The sequence below is a fragment of the Thermobia domestica genome, chromosome 13 (assembly GCF_964235325.1).
Source record: "Thermobia domestica chromosome 13, izTheDome1.hap1.1, whole genome shotgun sequence".
NCBI classification, from domain to species: Eukaryota; Metazoa; Arthropoda; class Insecta; order Zygentoma; family Lepismatidae; genus Thermobia; species Thermobia domestica.
The window spans coordinates 99,463,154-99,488,555 of NC_137466.1; the positions used below are offsets into that span (position 1 = coordinate 99,463,154).

Genomic DNA, 25,402 nt, shown 5'->3' on the forward strand with positions numbered 1-25,402 from the left:
CGAAGCAAATGTTGCATTTCTCTCTTTCATCCTAACACAAAACAAAACTAACCACAGCTGTGACACGAAGGAGCTATTTCGAAAAGAAACAAGCTGTGCTTCATAGAGATGTGTACCAAATGATAGAAGTATAAAGTATTGTTTTCTTTCCTGTTTATTGATATCAGTTGGTGTTCTTAATGAGTTTACTCATTAGTTTAGAAAGAGTATATATGGAATTTGGACATATGTTGTACGTATTCTCCTGAGAAATTGATGAGACCAGAAAAATTATAAGGACAGATGGAATAGGTTTAAGCGCATCTACGTGACTTTATCAAATATTTATTCTCCATAATGGTAGCACGCGGAAAACATGGTATAGGCCTACTTTTATCTTTGCCTCCCTCTGTTAGCTGTTTTGTATCATATATATCGGATGGTTTTGATATTTCTTCTGATCATTAAAACAACAATGGTACCTGTGTGCGTGAAGAAATGCAAAAGCAAAAGGTAACTTCCTATTTGTTTTGGAAACAACAAACCCATTTGACGTGTGCGAGAGAAATTGAGCACAGCGAGATCGGGTGTTTACTCACGGTCAGTTCGCAGCAGGAGTCCATGGTAAAAGATTTGGCTATCTCGAAAACACTCGCAAAACCTTACAAATACAAAAGACTGCGCTTCAAAGAAAGTTTAGACACAGATGTTTCAATTTTCTTTTAGCATCTTTATTCAGCAAAAGAGTCGGTTCATTGTATTCGAAAAAGGGAAGGGAGAAAGGGTGAATTTATATTTTATGTGGGGGGTAACGTTGTAAGTAGTATAAACAATACATACCGCATCCTGACCCTCATCCCACCTCAAGTTGTAAAGTAGAAAGGGACAGAAGTATTCAACATGACTGCGCACTTGAGTTTCAGTTCACAATACTAAAACCAGTGAGCAAGTAAACAGTCTTTTGTAGGATCGTGTTTTACTTCTTGAATTTATTTTTGAACATTTCTGTGAATTCAACAACAGAACGCAGTAGAAATACGGACTAGTTTTTACTCCAACCATTACTTTCGCTCCAACCCAGGGATGCCACATTTATGATTTCGTACTAGATTTAGTGATTTTACTATTGAACTAGTGATCTAGTACGTACTTTGGGTAAATAGGCACATTCTAGTGATTTTTTTGCATTTTTTTTTCTGATGCAGACAAATGAGAAGGAAATGGTTCTTAAAATAAAAGGAAGAAGTGTATTGCAGTTCAAAACAAATGTAGAAACCTTAAATTATTTTTTCTTTTCCCTCTGACTGAATGAAACCCCTGCTGTGTAACGACCTTAGGTAAACAACGGCTATCTTTGGTCCGCTACCTCCTTTTGTTAGCCGACATGAGATGGGTTACTTTTTTTTCTGGAAGAAAGTGAAGAAATAATTATCCAGTACATTTACGTTTTGTCAGGCACACAGGCGCAGTCTGTACTTGTTTCCTAACGAATTTTAGCAACATAACATAAATGAAACATATGTACCAGAAAATAGAGGCAGTACAAACGGAAATTTTCATCTGTGACACATTTGATGAGAAATATAGTTAGATGTCACGTGCAAGCACTCTAAACATGTCCTATCCTGTAATTCTATTCGTATGTTTATGTAGGTGAGACTGAGAAATCAAGAAACAATAATAACTGGGTTTCTTCCAGGGGAAAAAATCTAAATGTGAAGGGGTGTTACACTGGGACTTTAATTGCGTCCTTTGTACAAGATTAACAAGTAATAGCAATTTTTTAAAATTTATTTTAGTTCTTGGGGAGAGGAAGGTGGAAGCGAACCCTCGTAAGGACCTCTGCAAGGAAACATGAATAATATCCGCCACTGTTTGTTACATTACACAAAATAGTTTTATATATATATATTGAGTTTTAGTCAGGGTTTTCATTCTGCAGGAGAGGGGGGATAGTAATACCTGACGAACATTTTCTATTCTCAGAGTGTTGCAATGATAGCATTTCCTCCATTATAACTTGGCCAAGCTACTTGCATTATATGTAAGGATTAAGTTAGCCTAAAAAGCTTAAATTTCTATGGCTGTTTTACTCTGTACCCATGTTTCTTATTTTCGGTCTACGGGACTCTGTGTCCGGAAATTTTCGATGGCTTCCAAGTAGGAAAATAAGTGTATCAAAGGCATATATATTATATCTATGGTTATATGAGGTATGGATCTACAGTTTAAAGTGGGATACCGGTAACAACTTCATGAGCTTCCACCGTAAATCAAACCGGAGTCTCCCGCGATCAAGGCGTATGTGTTAACAATACAGCCACAAGGAAATTCACATAAGCACACACACATATATATTGTTGAGTTGATTTTGACTTTACCTTCTCTTTCAGCAGCGAGGATATATGAAATGTAGACCTACTGATTAACGTGGAATCCGAACTACATGAGCTCGCGCCGGGAATTGAACCCGAGTCTTCCACGGCAAAGACGCATACACTAGCCGCGGAATTCACACACACACACACACACAGAATCAGAGTCCTCACACACCAAGGGTGAGAGCTGTGCCACTGAGTCTCAGCGGCCACGGGGCTAGGTCGAGTCCACTTTACGTTCATAGTTTCTTAGTACATAAATGTTACGATTATGAAATAGATTTTCCTTAATGAGCTGCATAAAAACAAATGCTTTCGAAATGCATTAAACAATTAGCTCGATTTGAGCGTGAACTTAAAGTTATATCAGAGTGTAAATACGGATACGCACCAAAGCTCGAAAACTTAATACACTATTTCTCCTATATAGTCAGCATGTATCAAGCAATCGTTCAGCTTTCATTTGAGAGGATGGAAATCGAAGGCCCCTGAACAACTATGTTACTAATGTGCGGAATGTATTTATCTTACAGTGAACTGCTTTGATGCCAAGTGGCCTAACTCCAAAATTGAAATTTTCCAGGAGTGAAAGTTGAAGTTCAATATCTCATGAACAATCCATATTTCTTTTATGTTGGGAACCATTACAAAAATCCTTTTAAAAAATACCTATTCATAGAAGTGAATGGCACTTATCTGTACTAGTTCTTGGCATTCAAGCAGTCCATTTATTGTAATACTAGCTTAATATACCCATTCTTCGCATGGGGGCTGTATTTGGAAGTCAACACCTGTGGAAGTATCACCATTCAGTTCAGTGAGCGCGAAAACTATGGATTTGATACTGGTATCAATCAATATGGGCTATTTATACATGTCTCGCTATTCCTCACCCGCTGACACCCGGCCCACATACAGTAGTAGCTGAATTTGCAAATCATCGCTTATGGAAGTGTCAACATTGATCTCAGCGACCGTGAAAACTATGGATTTGACACTAATGTCGATCAATTTGGATTACTTTTACTACATGTCTCGCTAAACGCCCCCCTGAGACCCCCTGGTTCCAATTTTGACAAAAACGCTTCGCCTTAGACTGGGACCTGGACCAAGGTATCCGTGACCAAAATTTGGTAACTCTCGGTCAACTTGTCTGGTCCCCAGGTCGGTCCCAGTAAACGTCCCCATCGAGGTCCCCCTGGTTCGAAATTAAAAAAAAAAAAAAACGCTTCGTCTTGATCTGGGGCCTGGACTAAGGTACCCGTGACCAAATTTTGGGAACTCTCGGTCCACTCGTCTGGTCCCCAGGTCGCACAGACAGACAGACAAACACACAAACAAACTCTTTATTTTATTTATATTAGATAAGATATACTATGTAAAATAGTCTCGTATCATAATATGTGATGTACAACAAATGTTACATTATATATTATCCGTAGCTCGTGATATGCTGCAACACATTAAAGCCTCAGAATAGTTGGGCAAGCGAATAATCCAGACGTTACGTAACCCTATTGCGTTCATGGGAACGAAAACACAATAATTATAACTATGCTAAATTACTATAGACTACCAACAGCTCATTCAGAGAATTTATGAAGTTCACTTTATCGCAATAGTTTTATACAAACTAGATTTAGACTACGGATAATAGTTTTATACAAACTAGATAATCAATTATTATTATTATTATCATTATATTTGCAGTACAACCAAATACAACGACATTAACTATTAGTTCTAATTAACTGAATTGAGCTGAAAATTAAATCTTGATCTTTAAAGATTAACTATTAATTTTATGCGTTCTGTACCTTTCTGAAGGAATAAAAGCTGGAATTGGTTTCAAGGCTGTTTCTGAGTGAATACTTTCTTCAAAATAATATTAAAAATTATAGAAAGATTTTCGAGACATTCGAGTCGAGTCGAGATTTTTAAGAGCCGTCTCGACTCGACTCGTGTCTCGACTCGAAAATTCGAGTCGAGAAATACGTTTGTCTCGACTCGTCTCGAATTTTACAAAGTGTGTCTCGACTCGAATCTCGACTCGAATTCGAGTCGAGTCGAGTCGAGATTCGAGACATGTCTCGACTCGAGCGCATCCCTAATAGAATGTACTTCTGGGAAATCTCTTCGCCTATCTGAATTCGTAAATTAACTGGAAGCGATAATATAATTCCTCTTCAGTATAGTACAGCTTATCAGCTATTGTTTTACAGTGACGTAATGAGTTGAGTTGATTTTGAGTTTAACGTCCCTTTCAGCAGCGAGGCTATATGAGAAGGGACCTCCTGATTAACGTGGAATCCGAATCACATGGGCACCCGCCGGGAATAAAGTGAAGTAATCTTTCGTGAAAAGTTGTGGGTAATCACATAGTTAAGAGGCCAGTTTCCTACATTTCCATTTCAGTGTAATAATCATGATGTTTGATATGCTATTTTATTGGTACCTAATGTTACTTTAAGTTTCTCACTTTGCCCTCCAGGCTAGGCTTATGACAACAACAAAGTAATTCTGTGAGGCCACTCACACTTTGATATGTACTTATGAAATTAATTTCATATGAACACTATTACTTATCATGTTACTTTCAGACTCTTTGGATATAATGATGTGTATTTACTCTACCTATAAACAAAATTCATGTGTTGGAAAAATAATTGGTTGCATGTGCTTAAGTTAAGAATAATCTCACTACAGTATGTAGTCATACAGTATATTGCTATAGTTTCCTTTGTACCTTTCTTTGTTAAAGTTAATATGTTCTAAAGATTGTGTTTTCTGCGTGACTTGCAAGAGTGTAGATTGACTTCATTGCACCACGAGTACGTTGTCGTTATTAATACTGGCATAATTTACACCAGATAGGAAATTTGAGTGTCTATCTAACATTGTAAGAGAACATTACATTTATAATAGTATTTGCTGTTTTCTACCCACAGTTCAAAATACAGTCACTCTTGCGCTCTCACGTAAGTCTTAAAGTTATTAGTAATTTATTCACTGCAGGATAAGTAATTTGTTTTAGAGGTATTATAAGATCATAACGCACTAAAAGTGAGTTTGGCCCTGAATATTTATTAGCATTTTACTATGTGTACGAATTACTGTTCCTGGAAGCATGATTAATAAGCTTATTCGTAGAAGCTTCTCATAAATGCAGTAAGCATTTGGAATTACAAAGGTGCTGCTCTTAGCTTTTCTATAATGCAGTTTTGGGAGATTGTATTTCCATTTGGTAGCTGGAGTATTGATGCTTTAGATAGTATTTTCGTTTATACAAATTTTATAATAAGCAGGATGGGAAGAGCTACTTCCGGTTCCACGTTGGATTTATTTCCCGAGGTAGCATTGTCGCTGACCTGTAATGTTATACTACTGTACGTCCCGGCAAATCTCACTTAATTAAACATGTAAGTTTGTATTAAAGTAATTGCAGTGTAAAGTTTTGTGAAAAAAGTCTGGCCTCTTCATACTTCACTTATCCCCACGTGCAGTGAAATTAAGTGAATCAGCAAATCAATGATAGTGCTGCTAGGATCAGCAATGGTGATCTATTGTTTATTTGTATTTCTTCAAAGAATTTTATCTAATTCAACGCACTACTCTATTGGAGCTAACTTTGGAAATTAAGCATCGAAAGATTAAATTAACGAACTAATCTGATAATTTTTCATGATGCTTAATTATGCTATTATTCAGATATAATTTTGATGGTTCGCAAACTTGTAGCCTGAAGATGATACCTGTTACTCTTAAATTGGTAATTAATTTAAAATCAATAAAAAGGAAAGGAGAATAGCCTAGTTAGTCACTACAAGGAAAATAAAAAGTACATTTTTTCTGTTTTATTGATATATATGAATACCGTTAATTTGAGCTGTTTCTTTATAATAAATGGTAACTGACAGATTAATAAATGAGCACAGAGCCAGAATAAATTAGGTGTCCCATATTTAATGTAAGAGTCAAGGGTGCCGATCCTGGGGGGGGCAAGGGGACCGGCCCCCCAAAGCTCATGTGAGCTCCCTATTGTATTTATGAATATACAATATTTGGCATAACTTGAATGCAATTTGTCTTAAATCTTTATATATATATATATATATATATATACCTTCTGCATCTGAATGAGCCCCCGCAAATTTACAGAGAAATCGGCGCCCTTAGTAAGAGCTTGTGATAAGTAGCTGTTTAGTCAGTCTCTTAAAGGACTTTCCTTCTTTAATTCGTACTATTACTATCTTCATCCTTTATATCCTAGAATTTGTATCAGTTACAATAATCTTCTAATATTGTGTAACCATATAAATTTCAAAGCCATATACAATATATATTTTTAATACAGAACACACCATTTATATGGGTATGCCTTATGGAATTAAGATTTAATTGTTTGTTGTTATGGCATATGGCATAGTGAGTAAATATCGTGGTATGAGAAATGAACGGAGAGTGAATTCTTTTGTTGCTGTCAGAAGTATTGCCTGAGAGAGGTCATTTATGAATTAATTGAATTTAAGTTAATTTCACTTACTAGATATTTAACCTAGAATGTATTCACTGTTATTAAAAGTAGAGAAGTTGATAGTAAAGATGACTACTTGGGAAAGTAATTCCCACAGAAGTACAGGTATAGTTTTGACACTCGTGAACGAGAGTACGATTGTTGTAAACAACCTATCCAAGATGATAGACAAACTTATCCAGGAAAGGGTAAAGCTGTTATGTGTGAGCGTTGTTTTTGATGGTATCAGTTTGAATGTATAGATATGCGTGGGACATCTAGTGTTTATGAAACGGTTAGCTCAAATACATTTTACTGGGTTTGTGGAAAACGTAAGGTGAACAAGACCATCCCAACTAATAGAGAGAATTCAGATGAGGTAGGTGGTCTCATTCCTGTAGTCGTATCATCTTCAATTGCCTCACAGGACAATGTTTTAATGTTTTAACGGTTATTTGCTAAAATCGAAGAAACTAATGCCACAATTACTCAGACTAGTAAGGAGATAGAAAATAAGCATTTTAGTCAAATGTCTGAAACTAATGGTAAGAAATCTAAAATTGTTCTGGCTTGGCTAGTAATGAGACAAACAACAAAATTGCTAACATTTGTAGGGAAGTGTTCTCTTCTTAATCAGCAGTTTGACTCTAGAATTAATGGACTTAATGGTGGAATCGATTACATTTTGTCTGATTTCTTTGTCTCTAAGGTCAAGACGTGGTGGTAACGACGTAAAATGATAAAACTGGCAAATAGGTGGGTGCATACAGTCCAACAAAAAGGGGTTATAGTTAAGGAGAAGAACTTCACGGTTACGGATGGAGTAGAAACGCCATACTTTCAGGAATTATTCATTGAATATCTACCTACTTAAAAAGTTGGTAATATACCCAATTTTAATTAGTTAATGAGTGATTTGAAATAAAAGAAGACGTGTGTGTATTCCGCTCTCGTTGTGTTTTGAACGTTGTTTATTTACATTGACGAGTTGCGATTTTCGCATGTTCTATGTGACGTCACTGAATCATGGAAGTGCGTCTGCGCAGATTGATATAGGCGGCAGCTGAGTGAAGGAGGAGGCAGAGTAATATGGCGACGAGCTGCACGTGGAATGTGTTGAGAACACGGTAAGAAAAAAATGTCGGGGGGAATGATTACCAGTGATTATAGTTATGTGAGTGTGTGACTCATGGAATATTATTGAGTATGGTGTTGTTGAAATAAGAATTACCTCACGAAAAGAAGACAGTTTGAAGTCGCTCGGTTGTATCCTTGAATCATTTGAGGTATGTGAAAATGAATGCTTCCTGGCCCTTTTTCTCTTTTTCGTTGCAATTCTTAATTTGGCCCTTGTACTTAAATGTGTATCCCTGTAGTGCCCTTATAATCCTCCAACCATTTGAGGTATGTGAAAATGAATTCTTCTTTGCCCTTTTTCTCTTTTTCGTTGCATTTCTTAATTTGGCCCTTGTACTTAAATGTGTATCCCTGTAGTGCCCTTGTAATCCTCCAACCATTTGAGGTATGTGAAAATGAATGCTTTCTGGCCCTTTTTCTCTTTTTCGTTGCAATTCTTAATTTGGCCCTTGTACTTAAATGTGTATCCCTGTAGTGCCCTTATAATCCTCCAATCATTTGAGGTATGTGAAAATGAATGCTTCCTGGCCCTTTTTCTCTTTTTCGTTGCAATTCTTAATTTTGCCCTTGTACTTAAATGTGTATCCCTGTAGTGCCCTTATAATACTCCAATCATTTGAGGTATGTGAAAATGAATGCTTCCTGGCCCTTTTTCTCTTTTTTGTTGCAATTCTTAATTTGGCCCTTGTACTTAAATGTGCATCCCTGTAGTGCCCTTATAATCCTCCAATCATTTGAGGTATGTGAAAATGAATTCTTCTTTACCCTTTTTCTCTTTTTCGTTGCATTTCTTAATTTGGCCCTTGTGCTTAAATGTGTATCCCAGTAGTGCCCTTGTAATCCTCCAACCATTTGAGGTATGTGAAAATGAATGCTTCCTGGCCCTTTTTCTCTTTTTCGTTGCAATTCTTAATTTGGCCCTTGTACTTAAATGTGTATCCCTGTAGTGCCCTTGTAATCCTCCAACCATTTGAGGTATGTGAAAATGAATGCTTCCTGGCCGTTATTCTCCTTTTCGTTGCATTTCTAAATGTTGCCCTTGTACTTAATGTATATATGTTTGTCTAGTGCCCTTGTACTTAATATATACGGTATGTTTGTTTAGTGCCCTTGTACTTAATGTATGAGTATGTGTGGGGACAATTGAACGCATATCGCATATTTCGTGCACGTGGATACTTCTTACTGTTGCACTAGCTATAAAATTGATTCCATTTGATGTACAAATGGTAATACAACACATAAGAAACCCAGATCACGCTGCATTCTCACTTCATATTGGAGTGTGAATACAACATGATCTGGGTTTCTTATGTGTTGCATTACCACTTGTACATCAAATAGAATCAATTTTGTAGCTTGTGCAACAGTAAGAAGTATCCTCGTGCACCGGAGATGAGAAGTAGCTGTTCTTAACAATTACCGTAGAAACTTCTAAATCTAGCTAAAAATAATACAATCAAACTTCATTAGTAAAATAAAACAAATGTTAATAAACGTGGGTCAAAAAATACATCCTTTTGGAGCTATATGCAATCGAAATTACAAAAAGTCCGATTATGAATAACTTTTGCCGCAGGGGTGCTGAAGTGGCGTTAGCGTCTTAGTGTTGTAATGTTCTGTACCAGATTATAGGGGGCGCGGTGGCTCAGCGGTAGAGCGTTCACCTCCGGTGCTTGGGGTCCCTGGTTCGATCCCAGCTCGCGCCGTGTGGACTTTGTGGTGGACAAACACCGTGCTCGTGGGTTTTCTCGGGGTTCTCCCGTTTCCTCCCACTTTCATCATTCCACCATTTCACTCATTTCTCATTATCACCGTCTCCTTTGGCCTAACAGGCATAACCGTGGGACGTTAAACTTAAAGATTTCATTTCATTTCTACCAGATTATACACACTTCAGAACCATGTAATTACAAGGATAAATGATAAGTCTTGCAATATTCTGATACAAAAACGTACCTGTGTTTATTAAAATACAATGAAAGAAGGTTAACATTGGAAATATAGCCGTTTCTACTTTAAGTTACTTCCGCAAATATAATATTTTCTTTCAGTTTAAATCTCGCTAAGGAATTCAAAATGTACCTTTATTTGACTGTGGATGTCGACACATATCATAGGTTTACTTGTAGTAAAACGAAGGATTGACTGGTGCTCTTCATTGGTACAAATCTTTATTGAAATTTCTTCTATAAATCTGTGTTTCATAAATACGTGTTGGTCATTTAGGGTGCATTAAATAGCATCTACACTAGAGGATCTAACCTAACATTTCATCCAGAAAAGTCAACACAATATAATACAATACAAAATTATAAATTATAATTAGGGATAACTTTCAAGTTCATTCACTGAATACCTTCATATCCAAATAATAAAAAGAATTAAGTTGTAGTACTTTTGTTGGCTTATCACTTTACTTTATATTCATTTATTATAGACAGGTAAACCCTGTGGTTGTGAGACTGGGTGAAGTAGATCGCGAATCAGACGAAGAAGAAGTTAAGGACGTGTGCATTGAAGAGATCTATGTTCATCCAAATTACACACCTCCAGCTTCCTACAATGATATAGCAATTTTAAAGTTGAAGGAAAAAGTGGAATTCTCTCCATTTATTCATCCCACCTGCCTCGCAACATCAGATAATGTTCCAAATGATCTTGAGACTGCTGGATGGGGAAGAACAACTTATAGTAAGTACATTTTCCTATAGTTGTAGGTTCAGTTCCCCTATGATAATTGGAACTGTTTGCATCCAAAGAATGGTGACTAAATATATTTAATACTAGGTTTCTCATCCATTAATCTAAATTCCAATGCTTATTTGGTGAGGACTGAAATGGAGAAGATTAAGATAAATAATACGATAATTAGAAGTCTTTATTAAGTTATGAGTATTTCATCCTAGTATACGTTGTTAGTTATTTGATTTCAGTCCTCAGTAATATTCCTCATTAGCGTCTCTCCCAATGAATCATCTTGATATCTTCATGATCTAAGAAGACATAATGGTTTATACAGGAGAAATATTGATATACACAAGATCATGTATAATGTAATTACTCAATTCTTATTATACATCCTATTCCATTCTCAACCTATCTCTTCACTTCAGTTAGATCATTTTGTAGTTTAGGTATTTATTCCAGTAATGCTAATAACCAGGGCCCGGATCTTGTTGACAAGTCAACTTTTTTTCTGTTACGCATAGGACAAGGCAAGTTCAAATATAAACGTTATCCATGAACTCTAGGTTCTAAAAATATAGTTTTTTAGGGTCAACTTTTGGTCACTTTTTGCCGTTTTGAAATTTCAGGTCATTTTTTAATATTTTAAGGAGACTTTTAGGTCACTTATGGTCTTTCTATTCTTTTTCTTCTACATAAGGAAATCTTTAAATGAACACGGTTTACGGATGTGGAAAAGACGAAGTTGAATCATCTGTTTTCTTGCTTCCTGACTGTTGGGGTGGAAAAACTGCATTCTTAACAAGCTAATGAAAACTAAGCTGTAGCTGGTTAACAAAAGGTGGGGGTTGGTAGGTGGCCAAACAGATAGTTTTGGGTTGTTGACCACAAAGGATGTGATCACGTGAATAACTAAAAATGGATTAGAAGGCGTACAAGGATTTTAAACATGTTTCTATCTATTATTTTCATGTAGTCTACACTTGCGAACTTTTATTGTTCAAGAGTGCTTCCTAGGTTTAACTCGGGAGTGAATTGACGCTTTCAATACTTACAATGCCGTACAATGGACTGATCAATAGAAATAAATGATCAATGGACTGCAACTAAGTGAAACAATACTTTTTAATATGAGTGAGAAATGTTAACTAAAAATCCAATGGATATTACAACATGTCAATGTTTCACGAAATAAACGTTTAAGAAAACGGAAGTTTTAAGGTCAATTTTTGTGATTTTTAGGGTCATTTTACAGGAATTTTAGTGTCATTTTATAGGTCACTTTTTAGAAAATTTTAGGTCAACAACATCCGGGCTCTGCTAATAACCGTCGTTATCTATGCTATCGGTTGCTTGTCTGACGCAAACAGATGTCAGTAGCGCGTAAGCAATTTTCCGATTTAAATCTACTCTGACGATTTCATTGTATACCTTAAAATTCTTATTTTCAATGTAATTATTTGAAAATAGGACAAGGACCGTATCCATAATTCAAATTTCAGCATATATGTATTTTTGAAATTGCATATTGGTTGGCGATCAAACTCAAAATAATAAATTTGTTAAATTTAAACAATTAGAGCTTTCAATTAGGCTCGATTTTATTCCACAGTGTACATCGGGGCGAAGTCTCAGTCGCAATAACTTAATTCTTGGAGAACATGTCCTGGCAAGCTGGTCGATGCCTTTAACCCAGAAATTCGAGGCCACTGTTCAGTGGTGGAGTAAAGTAAAGAATATTTTATTGTCTTTTGTCGATGGCTGCATAATAGGTTAGAGGTAGAGCATAGTTTGAGCTGGGATGATATCTCATGAATCACCTTCAGAATAGTCAATGTAAGCGCCACATGAACTTATCGGAGTTCTGGTAGTGGGATGATAAACAGATATATTATTACATTTGCGAAGTTGTGTGGATATTTCTTATTCTTTCTTGTGATAATTTTCCCACACGAAATATATTATTCTGAGAGATTTAATATATATACGGTGAGTTATCGACTACCTGGCTCTCGATTATCCGGCTTCCGTACTATTCGGTATAGTTCCGAGAAAGAAAAGTATCCATAATAAAATTTAAAACTTTTTTAACGAACTACTCAACTTTTAACACCTTTATAAAAACGAAGCTTGGTCAAGAAGAAGTAGTTATCTATCAAGGGCTTTCTCAAACTTTTTAAAAAACTTTTTCCCTAGGTCTACTTTTTCAGATTTGTATAATCGTTTATCAATGAACAGATAATTTTAAAAATTATACCTACGTTTTACGTTAGTGTTCTGTTTATTTTAAAATTGTGTGTATTTACAGCTACATCATTTTATGTTTCTTGCAATTAAGTTAGACTATAAAATTTATTTTAAATTGCTTTTTCTGTAATAAATTTTCAAAATGTACAGTACAATACACAACAAATATTTATGAACTACTGGCCTCGGGGTCAGAAAATATGAATAAGAGTGGATAGGCTCGTAGCCAGGGGGACGTTAAAGGAGCACTGTCTGCTTTATTATTTTTTCCCTCTAAAACAGAACATTGTAAAGAATTTTTAAATTGAAGCAAAACTTGATATGAAACTATTACAATTTTGCTTACGAAATGAAATTCAACTTAGAACATTTTTACTTAATTGTATTTGAAATTATAGTCTTCTTCCTTGATGTACCAAATATCTCCCATTGGATTTTCACATTCTGAGAATTTCGATTCAAGTACCATTTTATTGTGTCATGGCAAGTATCAAAGGCGTGGAATCAGATGCACTTCCAAAATATGATTCCATCAAGATACAGAACATTAATTGTGAATATAAATGAATTCTAGAGCAGGCCTGTAGCTACGGGATGGCCAGGAGTTTGCACCCCCATCAGCCACTTTCAACCTTTACTGGAACTTTCACTGTCAGTTGCTTCTTCAGATAAATATATGCCAAAACTAAACAGTCAAGAATGTAAATTGAAAATGATGTTGATAATGCTTGTTACAGATTTCATAAACTATAAATAGATAGAGTTTCATGGTGTATTTTGATGTTTTGTATTGTCCAGTGAAGTTTTCGTTCCCTCTAAGAAATCGACCTACCTACGATCTGAGAGGATTTTGGTATAAATACAGTAGAGCGTCGATTATCCGAAGTAATTGGGGGACATGGGTGTTCGGAAAACTGGTTTGTTCGAATAATCGAACTGTACATGTTTATTTGCCAAAAAGAAGTACTGTACAGTAAATTTATTCATAAAAAGAAGTGTGCTGATTGTTGAAACACAGCGACTGGCGGCTTGGCCGGTCAGAAGCGCCTTATGAAGGCCCCATTAGAAACAATGTTCCGCCAGCGGTGGCTCAGTGCGGCGACTACTGTGGGAAACTTGGTTGGGAGTGAGGGGGATGATGGACGGTAGGGTGGGAGAGTAACAGGTGCGAGCGAGTACACAGTTTGGTTAAGCGGCCGTTCGGTTGACCGACGTTCGGATAATCGACGCTCTACTGTAGTGCTTTTTTAATGTATGAGTGGGACAGGAAGTGAGAATTATAGTAATCTAGCGTTCTTCTTTTTTTCCCCTGTTATTATACACTTTGGTCCCATTGAGCCGGATGGTTGTGGGTCTACTATATTCGTATGCTAAAAGATCTGAATTTGACAGTAATGCTGATAATCAAGATCAGGAGTTTGCTTTTTTGACATGATTTTAATGCATTATGGTTACTAATTTACATGAATTTATTACATTATAGATGGTCCTAGGAGTAGATACCTACTAAGAGCTTATCTGAACCATGTAGTTAGGGAAAAGTGCAATGAACAATACATAAACAGAAGAGGAATTAAAATTGTCAATGGAATCGACGAGACTATGGTGTGTGCTGCACATATGAATGCATCGATGGGTGTATGTGAAGTAAGTGTTACGTACTATATTATTTATTCATTTGATCGATTTTTGAAACTAGAATATCTTTAGCGAATATGTTACATTATGTTTAAATGTAGTAGATATGATAGAATATATTACAGAGAAAAATCTGAAACTAGACTTGCTGTGCTTGAGAGAGAGAGAGAGAGAGAGAAGGAATATCTCAACTGCTAGAGTTTTGTACTGTCTTTTATGAGTCATTTCCAATATGACAGTTATTCTGGTCATTTAGAGACACTCTCCGTAGTTTCAATATTAAAACCATTACGTACAGTCGAAAATTCGAAACGAATTTCGTGTGTTATTAAACTAGCTCGTATTGTAAAACTCAAATTAATCATTCTATGTAAATTCACTTAAAAAAACTTAATTTGTAACAATTGAAATCTTTCTTTACAGGGCACAAAGTGAAAATGCATTAAAATTTGTACAAAACCAAGATATTTATAAAATCAGTTTTTTTTTCTATATGATAATTTTGTATTGTTAAAATTTTGTTCACGACGGGGGGAGGGGAGCTCCAAACACTTTGGGGCCTAGGGGCGGCAAAACATTAAATCCGGCCCTGGTCGAACACTAAAAATAAATCAATTATCGGTGTTTGTCCGACTAATATTGCATAAACGGTATAAGTTATCTCCGGTTTGGATAAAATATAGATGAAATATAGCTTTAGGAACACACGTGAGCTAGTTGCATCTTCCTAAGTTGTTCCGCTCTATGAACAACGATTAAAGGATTATACGAAAATGGGTTAAATGGTCGAGGACTGGCACATTTACCCTATTAATACAAAACATTTATTTATGGCTGTTCTGCGTAGTTATATTTATACAAAAACAATTATTTAGTAACTATATGAATTTTATTTCCAAGTAAATAGTTGGTATATATGAAATTCTGTATACTTAGCAAGATGTAATAATGTCTCTCAAATACTCGCCCAGAAAATATATAAATTCTATTTTCTATTTGGAGCAGTCAGGGGTGCCCACAGGCTGGTTTTAGGGCGTTGGTTGCACCCGTTAAACTTTTTTTTGGGGGGAGGGTATATTTTCTTTCAAAATGACAGAATCGCGCTTTTAATTATACTATAATTTTCCTTTTAAGAACGGCAACTGTGAAGGTAAATGAACGTATTCTCTGTGGCTTGAAAGGATAAAATTATAACGGAAGGTGGAAGAAAATACTGTATAGACTGATCCTGTTTAGGAAGGATGGACAAGGGCTACTAAGTGATGTAGCCTGCAATGTATTCAACATGCAAACCGGTGTGGAAACTCATTGGGGAGGGGGAATCTCGCTAAGGATTTAAGCACTCTGATTTGGGGGCGAATAGTATATTCGGGGGGAAATTGTGTCCAAGTAGTTGGAGAGATGGGCTCCCCTCGGCCGAGGGTGGGGGAGGGCTGCAATTCTTATGTGATTGACTGCTAGCCCAAAATTCAAGATTTCCCTCCCCTCTAGAAAATTCGTAAATAAAACACTGACTTAGCCTACAAAATCCCTATTAAACAATAGCAAGTGAAATCACAACAGAAAACTATAGTTAAAGGGACAAAGGAAAATATTCAAACCAGTTTTGGCGGTAATGTATCTTTAAAAATGTAGGCAAATAAAAAACAATTTAATTTAATCGGTTATTTTATGATACTAAATGATGAATATTCTTGATCGGATTTCGAGGTTAAATACCCCAGTGTGCCTGACAAAACAACAAGACATTTCGTGATTATTTTCTACTTGCTTCTAAGAAATACCTGACGACAAAGACACTAAAGAGAATAATGTGTTCAACTTGCTATCCATTTTGCTAATCATGTGTTCAATGTGTTGTGATAATATAATTCAGTTTGTTTGTTCTTTGTTAATGATATCTATGCGACGGGTATGTAGGAAAAAGGGTACATTAGTGTTGAATAGTTGAGAATCGGTTGAATGAGTTTACATAGTACTGAAGAACGTTGCAAATACATTTTTTGTGTTAAATTGTTGAATCGATCTATAGGTAGTTCGTTCAATTTTATTGCTTTAAAAAAAATATTATATATATTTTTTTTTTATTTGAAGACGGGGCAAACTGTAATGGACCTGTTTGATCCATTACAGCATTTTATGTGATTTTATCTATGTGCGCCCTTATTACTCATATTAACGAACTTTAAATGTTTGGAATTATTGTTAATGTTGAATTTGATCAACGATATCAATCTAATCTCTAAAGTAAAAGATGACATGAAATTTATCTGCACCATCGTAATGTTGGCAAAATTGATATTGAAATTAATGCCTATTTTTATTCTTTTTCTTTACATGACAATTGAAGTTTGATCTTTGTATGTTAGAAAGAATAGTTTTGGCATATAGAGTTTTGGTATGTAGAAAAATGGGTGATTGAAGTGTGATACATATACGTTGCCTTCTAAAGTGATAAATTTTATATATTGTTTCTGGACGTAATATAGCTTAAATAATGTCCAGCTAAATCTAAACGTCCGGAATCCGTAAGGATTCCGTGAATGGAATATATTCCTTTCCTCGTATTTGTATATTTGATAACCATATCAGGAACTTGCTGTTTAATCCTAAATTAGGTTAAACAAATGGCAATAGCAGTCACAGTTTTAATATTGACACTCAGGGGCTGATTCTGTTGTACAATGCGTTGGTTTTATATTAATGTAATTGCGTGTCTAGTGTGCTTCATGTTGTTAAAGGAGATCATTTATGATATATTCTGCGACGAAGATTATTAATTATAGTAGATATAAATATTTGATGAAGTGAATAAATAAATGAATAAAAATATGAAATAATCTATGATAATTATGTGTATTGTATACGTAAAAGGCATATATTCCGAAGTTGGGCGTCCGCTTTCGCCACGTATTTTCGCTGTTATCTCCTTTCCACACTTTCTGCAATTTGTTATTAGGTTCATTAATCCGTGCTCTTCACAAACTTTTAAAAGATTTTGCTCGTTATCAACGTATTGCTTCACAAATGTTAAAACTGTTAGTTAATTCCCCTTGTACATTCGCCATGTTGATAACATAAATGCTCGTTTCTTTCCCACAATGCAACTGTTCAGTTACCTTGCGCCAAGTAGTTCCATCCGCTCACCGTGTAGTGCCATGTTTATAACCGCTTATATATAAGAAATAAACAGATTTTTCGAGACTCTCATATATTATCAAGCACACAAATGATCAAAGTATCCATATCTTTCCTGTAAATTTTAAAAATTTTGCTGGAAACGGACGCCCAACTTTGGAATTTAACCCCGTAAAATAATGATTCTCCTTAGGCGCTTGATGGCTAATGTAAACGTGAGTTGTACGTGGAATCATATGTCGCATCAGAAACTGCATACGCCCCTTAACCTAATTGGAGCTAAATAAAGAGTGATCGTTAAGTATTCCTGATATGTTATAATGCTTTGTGTTTTCTTCTCCTGGTGTGGCTTTCCTGCGTGATGCAACTTATCTGCAGTCTACAATCTGCAAAGCTGATGAAATTAATCACTTTGTGATCTGGCATATCATCAGCCAACAAATATAAGCAAATCTATAGAATGAAAGCAAATCTAATCATTTGACATGGCATACACAATAATAATAAAACGACTACACTATCATATCTGTACAGGCATCCGAATTGTTATTTGTAATTAACTTCTAAGATGTTCTATTAATCCTGGTGTGAAAGATATTATTTATAAACAGGAGAGAAGACATTCCAGTTACGGAATCCTCACGGATTCCAGACTATTTAAATTAATACAACAAATTCATGTTTTCTTCTCTTGATCAACACTACTATTTCTATTTCAATCACTAATAATATAAACAACAGAGGAAATCAGAGGAAAAAGAGGAATCAGAGGAAATCAATTTAACAGAGGAAAAAGAAGATAACTGGCTATAATTTCTCGGCCATTAACGCCAATACACCGGTGGCGCAGATTAAATATAAGCCAACATTAACTTATATATAACAAAATAACAGAAATAATGGCATGAATGCAATATTAACAATAACTAATACGCCCTTGAAGTGGTAAAGGTAAACAAGGTAAACAATAAGGGCGTATACAAAGAAAAATAATTTTATACTGCAATGGAGACCAGACGGGTCCATTACAGTTTGCCCCGTCTTCAAATAAAATATATATATATATATATATATATATATATATATATATATACATATTTTTTTTTCTGATTGTCTAGTGCAAGGTACTTAAATAACCGGGCACACTCAAATCACAACACATGACAAATACACAATAAACAATAATAGAGAAACAAGGAACGAGTGAGCAAAATTTACATGAACTAGGCTTCATTCACTACTCTTATTTCTTTCTTCACTTTCCGTTGGTCAATCTTCCGTTTCATCTTAAACCATCCTCTCACATGTACAGTCCTGATTTTCTTTCGTTTCTTCTTTCTATGACTGTTCTTTTTTTCCTCTCCTACAACTTTCCGTGTCCATGTGTTCGATTTCCAGGTCCAGATATCGCTATTCAAGGTTTTCTCCAGATTACGGATCCTTCTAATCTCATATACTTTTCTTCTCTTCTTTCGATGCACATTCAGGATCATTTCTTTCACTTTCTTTCCGTTGTTCTTCTTCCTAGTTTTGTAATTCATACAATTATTTGAAGTAGCCCTGTGTATCAATCCTTCTTTAATTTCGCTTTCAGCCTTAAGGTAATCGAAGTCTTCATCCTGTGACCCTTTCCATAGCTTTCGTACTCTTCTTACACTATTTGACACACATTTATTTTCTTTATTTTCTCCGAGCACTATTTTCTCTTGCAGGGTCTTAGTTCGCTTCCACCGTTGATTACTCTGATCATCATTCTTGTCAGATTCTGGCGAATAATCAGAGTTTGATGGTTCTTTCTTAAGCCTCCGATACTTATATTCCCTACTACACTTGTGAACGGATTCTGAAAGCTTTTCATTCTGTTCTTGTAGCTTGGAGTTATCTGCTTCCAAAGGCTCAAAATCGACATTCTGTGGTGTACTCTTGAATAGCACATCCCTAAGAGCTTGAACTTCCTTCTTCTCTCGGTCTAGTTCCTCTTGTTTTTGTTTCAAACTCACTTCAAACTGTGACAACAGCTGGCCACGATTTGTCTTTAATGAAACCATTTCCGTTTCCTTCAAATCTAAAGCCTCCTTCAGGCTGTCTATTTCCGTTTTGAGACTATAATTTTCGTCTCGAAGACTATCAAATTCTTGACATATAGTCTTTATGTACCTTTCATTCTTCTCATAAGCTTTAAGCTGTATTTGCAGCTTCTCAATTTCAGCATCTTTTTCCCTTATAGCAATAAAATTATCACGTATAACAACTTCGGCACGATTCAATTTTTCAGAATACATATTAATCTCTGCATTCCTTTCTTCTTTTTCTTTTGATTTTTGAGAAAGCATTTCCGTCAGTGCATGTTGTAATGAAATTATCTCCTTTTCCTTCTCAGACATTCCTTTATGTATCGTATTCTCCTTTTCATGTAGAGTATTCCGTAGCTCCTCAACTTCCGCATGCAAATTTTCTTGAAGCTGCTGATTATTTTCAAACTGTTTTCTCTGTTCTTCTAAATTATTTTCAAGGCTCTGAATCTTTTTATCCTTTTCTTGCACAAGGGATTCCAACTTTTTCATTCGTGTTAGCAAAGATTCAGCCTCACACTTATGCTGTAAGTCCATGTTGTAGTTAGCTTCTTCGAGAGCTTTACTCCTTTTTTCCAGAGTGATTTTATGTGCACATAATGTTTCAATCTTTTGTTCATAATTATTCACTGACGACAATAACTCATTCACTCTATCTGTACACATTCAGTTTTATGTTTTAGTTTATTGTGTTTTGCATATTCGACTTCGAGAAGTCGCTGGTGTTCACATAGTTTTTCAGTAATCACACCGAGTTCGCTGTCTTTAGCGCCAATAATACTTTCATAATCCGCTACACGCTCCTCATAAGATCTGATTCGATCCAATAAAGCTTGTTGTGCATTTGTTGTTTTTGCTAATTTTGATTCCAGCTCCGTCACCTTATCATTAAGAATGGAACACTTACACACTTGAGTCCGTTCTTCAAGAGTTTTAATAGTTTTTACCTTTTCAGCTATTTCTTTGTCCTTCTGTTTTAACTTGGTCATGAGAGAATATTGATTTGCTTCCATATCACTCATTCTTTTCTTCATCTCCTCAGACTTTGTTTTCTGTTCATCCAGAGAGAGTAAACAGTCTTGAAGCTTCTGTTGTAAACGATTATTCTCTTCGCAAAGACACTTCATCTCCTTCAGTTGAGAACTCGCTTCAGCTTTGATGCTCTCTTTCATTTCATCCAAAGTGTTAACATACACAGCTGCCTTGTGAGTATTTGGTGGCTGTGGTTTTCTTGTGGCTTCTATATTCTGGCGTGATGCCTCTTCTCGCAAGCTAGACACCTTCTTCTGTTTACTTCGGCAACGGTCGCAAATCCAAATTTCTTCAGTAAAACTCATTTGTACACAGCTTTCAAATGTCATGTTAATACACCTAAAGTGATAGTAGCATTTACATTTTTCACATATAATTGAAGCCACTATTTTGCGTCCTTCCTTAGGTGATACTTTTCTTTTTATACAGCAGGCATATTGCCAATCCTCGCCTAAGGCTTCCTTCTCACTATTTTCTTCTATCATTTTCATATTGTCCAAAATCCAGTGATTCATCCGCATCTGGTCATCTCCTCATGTATGTATCCTCTCATGTTTCTCTTCTTGTTACCTACTCACCACGTCGTGCTTCAGTAAAACCAGACTTTACTATATCCTGGATAAACGGTCGCCAATTTTGTAGTGCCCTTTCTTACACCGTTCTGGTACGGCGCAGGCAATCCCACAATAACAATTGAGATAAACATTAAAGCATCGGACTTCCGAGTGCTGATTCGTTGCCAACGTAGGACAGGCTTACAAGGAAAGAAACAGGACATAAACACATCAGGAATAAATACACAATGCGTTCCATAAGATGAGAATAGGAATTAAACACAACTGTAGAATGTTGACTAGTTTTAATTCTGTTACTATATATAACAAACAAACAGTTGTCGTCTCGTCATATCGGTTACAATCAAGACGGTTATGCCAGTGTGATTATGATAGTGTACACATCCATATATCCAAATTCATCAACATTAACATGTGAGTTATGTACGTAATAGCATTCCTGTTTCATCCACCAATACACATAATTAACATTTATTTACTAATATCTTCGTATTCCAATGCATATTTAGCCCTTTTAAATCGTCGTGTTTCATCATATATATGTATATCAATAACATTTATATTACTTGTAGTGACTCAGTTTTGCAATAGCAGAAGGATGATCATTTAATCACAGGAAGCAAACCTAATCATTTGACATGGCATACACAATAATAATAATAAAACGACTACACTATCATATCTGTACAGGCATCTGAATTGTTATTTGTAATTAACTTCTAAGATGTTCTATTAATCCTGGTGTGAAAGATATTATTTATAAACAGGAGAGAAGACATTCCAGTTACGGAATCCTCACGGATTCCAGACTATTTAAATTAATACAACAAATTCATGTTTTCTTCTCTTGATCAACACTACTATTTCTATTTCAATCACTAATAATATAAACAACAGAAAATATCAATTTAACAGAGGAAAAAGAAGATAACTGGCTATAATTTCTCGGCCATTAACGCCAATACACCGGTGGCGCAGATTAAATATAAGCCAACATTAACTTATATATAACAAAATAACAGAAATAATGGCATGAATGCAATATTAACAATAACTAATACGCCCTTGAAATGGTAAAGGTAAACAATAAGGGCGTATACAAAGAAAAATAATTTTATACTGCAATGGAGACCAGACGGGTCCATTACAAACTTCTATCCCAAGTTGGCCAATGAAAAGAGAAGGTAGCGGACCAAAGATACTCCCTGCTTACCTATGGTCGTTTCACAGCAGGTGCTATCTTCAGATAGAGAAAAAGAAGCTTTTGTGTAGAGAATAAAAAATCTACAGTGTTTTCGAATTACAATATACTGTATTTCTCCCTGATATTGGAAGAAACAGATGTCTACTTTGATTCAACTTCACTAAACCTCACGCTCACAAACTCATTTCGACCTCGCACTCACTCGACCTCACACTCACATCATCAGTCTGACCTAACCTCACTCAGCCGCACGCTCACAAACTCATTTCGACCTCACGCTCACCTCACCAATCTGACCTCACGCTCACATAACCAGTCTGACCTAAGCTCACTTCGTGAGGTTGAGGTCGAGTGAGCGTGAGTTCCGAACTCGTGAGCGCCGACCTCATGAGTTTGGACACCTTTGACTCTGTGACGCCACAGTTTTCTGCTCCTATTTTCAGCAAATCACTTGGAAGAGAAAGAGCAGATAGAAAACCTTACAACAGGCAAACCAGAACATCGATAGCGTAGTTGATGGTTTTGCAGGCATACTATTCGCTGATCCATGATTACCTCCCCTTCTTTACTCTATCGTTTCTCCGATCTTAAAAGCGTGTTCCTACGTCAGAGGTTGGACAGTTGGAAATGTCTTCTTTAAAAAAAGTAACAAAAATGCCATAACAAACCGGACTCATGATTCAACAACTCATGGTGTGATAAAGGGATAGACATTTTTAAATGGAACGTTACCTAAGGTTTTCTAAATCGTTACGGTTTTTTTTATTAGAAGAGTGAAAAAAAAAATTTGCACCTTATATGTTATCATCTCTGAAATAATGTATGCACAAGTAAGTCTTGATGTTTTAAACATTATGTCCTACAAGTGCTTACCATTTCGCTGTTCATGAGGCTGCAATGCCTTAGTGGTAGAGCGTCCACATCTACCGCATGGAGTCCGTGGTTCGATCCCAGCTATCGCCAAGTGAGCTTTGAGGTGGACAAACACAGTATGCGTGATTTTTCGGAGTTCTTCTGTTTCCTCCCACTTTCTTCATTCCACCATTATCATCCATATCATAACTGTCTCTCTTAGCCTCAGCGCATAATCATGGGACGTTAAATTTAAAAAATCTATGTTCATACTCGGAATGTCGGCAGCAAAATTCATTCATGTACAGATATTCTTTCTTGTGTTTGCCCTTCACGCTGATTCTAAGCTATGCCTAATGCACGTGGATCCGGGTTCGATTATCGGTGGAAAAGCATTAAATGCTTACAATGGTCTGGATACCATCTTAAACTCTAAGTCTACGTGTTATATGGCCTTGGTGTTGAAACCGGACGCAAAACGTTAAAAATATCAGGCCTTATGCAGAGTCGTTTAGACGTATGATTAGCGTCATACTAAAGGCCTATCTACTGCAGGAAACATATGTTAGTCGAACTCTTTAGAATGGCACTAATCACGCGTCAGAACGACTCTGCATAAGGTCCATCGTGTTTATGTTTGATTAACTCTTAGACTCACAGTACGTGCAGATTTGTGTGTACTTCCTATAGCTTCAACGTTCCTCACTCAAACCTTGATTGTATGTTGAAATGGAACAAAATCATGCATTCCGAGATTAAAACAACACCAATATTTTTATACAGCGCAGTTTCAGTTTTCAAGTACAACTTTATTCTACCGATCAAGTTCTCTATAAATGGCGTTTCTTGATAAAGCAACTGAGTTCCAGTGTGTGTAGATCATTACAGAAAAAATCAATTCTCAATTTTGTAACACGCCTAATATTTCTCTAAACTTTTAGCATTTTAGTTTTTACTGTACCCTCAAATATGTTATGAATTCAAACAAAAAAAAAAAAAAAAATGAAAGGAAGAAAATACCTCACAATTTAGTTTCTGACTGGTATTTTAAATAAAAAGCTAAGAAAGCTAATATTATTATCAATAGAAATATAATAAAGTTGAATTTACTTTTAGGGTGATTCAGGAGGGCCTTTAATGTACGTCGAAAATTTGGAAATGAATGAAATTCCCGATGATTTTGATGAAGCTATCGACGTAGGGACGTGTCAGCGTTTCACTGTGGTTGGAGTGTTATCTTCTGGAGTGGAACCATGTGCTTCCCCTGTGCCAGCAATTTTCACTAAAGTATCGAAGTTTCTTGATTGGATTGAAACTGTGGTGTGGCCCTGACAGATCCAGTGTTTGTTATTATCTTGTATTTTATTTAACTGTTTAACAAACTTAGTTTATTATTATGTTGATAATAAATGGAATTTTCCTCTCAATCTTACAGATAGCATAATTACTTTCCTTACTTTAAGTACAAAGAGAAAACTAAGAAATGTTGCCAGGTTGAATGTTAATAGCTCTTTCTACTGGAATATGGTTCACTACTTTAGTTTAGACGTTACTTGGTTGTATATTATGCAGATAGATTAAATTTAGTGAAGTTAACCTACTACCGTAGTAGCCTATGAATATGCAATAATATTTGCCCATATCTTCAACAAAGATTTGTTCAGCCATTTAAGCGTAAAACAGAAATCTTCTAAAATCACTGAATTACTCATATTCATAATAATATTATTTTATGCACAGAAACCGGTCACATATCATTATTTCTTAAAATACTTCGAGCTCCAAGGCTTAAAATAATATTCTCTTACAAATTGTTGCATTCCCCATTAATCGTGCTTACAATTGCTCTTCCGTTTCTTCCGACAAGGACTATATTCTGAGCTACATAAGTCCTAGTTATATTACAAATTTTGTATAGCTACGACCTTAATTTTCTTTCCTTTTTTCTA

At 35.7% G+C, this 25,402-nt stretch overlaps 1 protein-coding gene across 1 annotated transcript in view; it reads left to right on the forward strand.

Annotated features, from left to right (window-relative positions):
- Positions 1–24,875, forward strand: part of LOC145669250 (serine protease Hayan-like) — an 82,398-nt gene extending 57,523 nt beyond the window's left edge. Inside the window, exons 5-7 of the mRNA XM_081737571.1 lie at positions 10,448–10,701; positions 14,426–14,589; positions 24,570–24,875. Coding sequence (XP_081593697.1) covers positions 10,448–10,701; positions 14,426–14,589; positions 24,570–24,785 — 634 coding nt within the window. The 3' untranslated portion in view covers positions 24,786–24,875. The remainder of the gene's footprint in view (positions 1–10,447; positions 10,702–14,425; positions 14,590–24,569) is intronic.
- Positions 24,876–25,402: the final 527 nt, after the last annotated feature.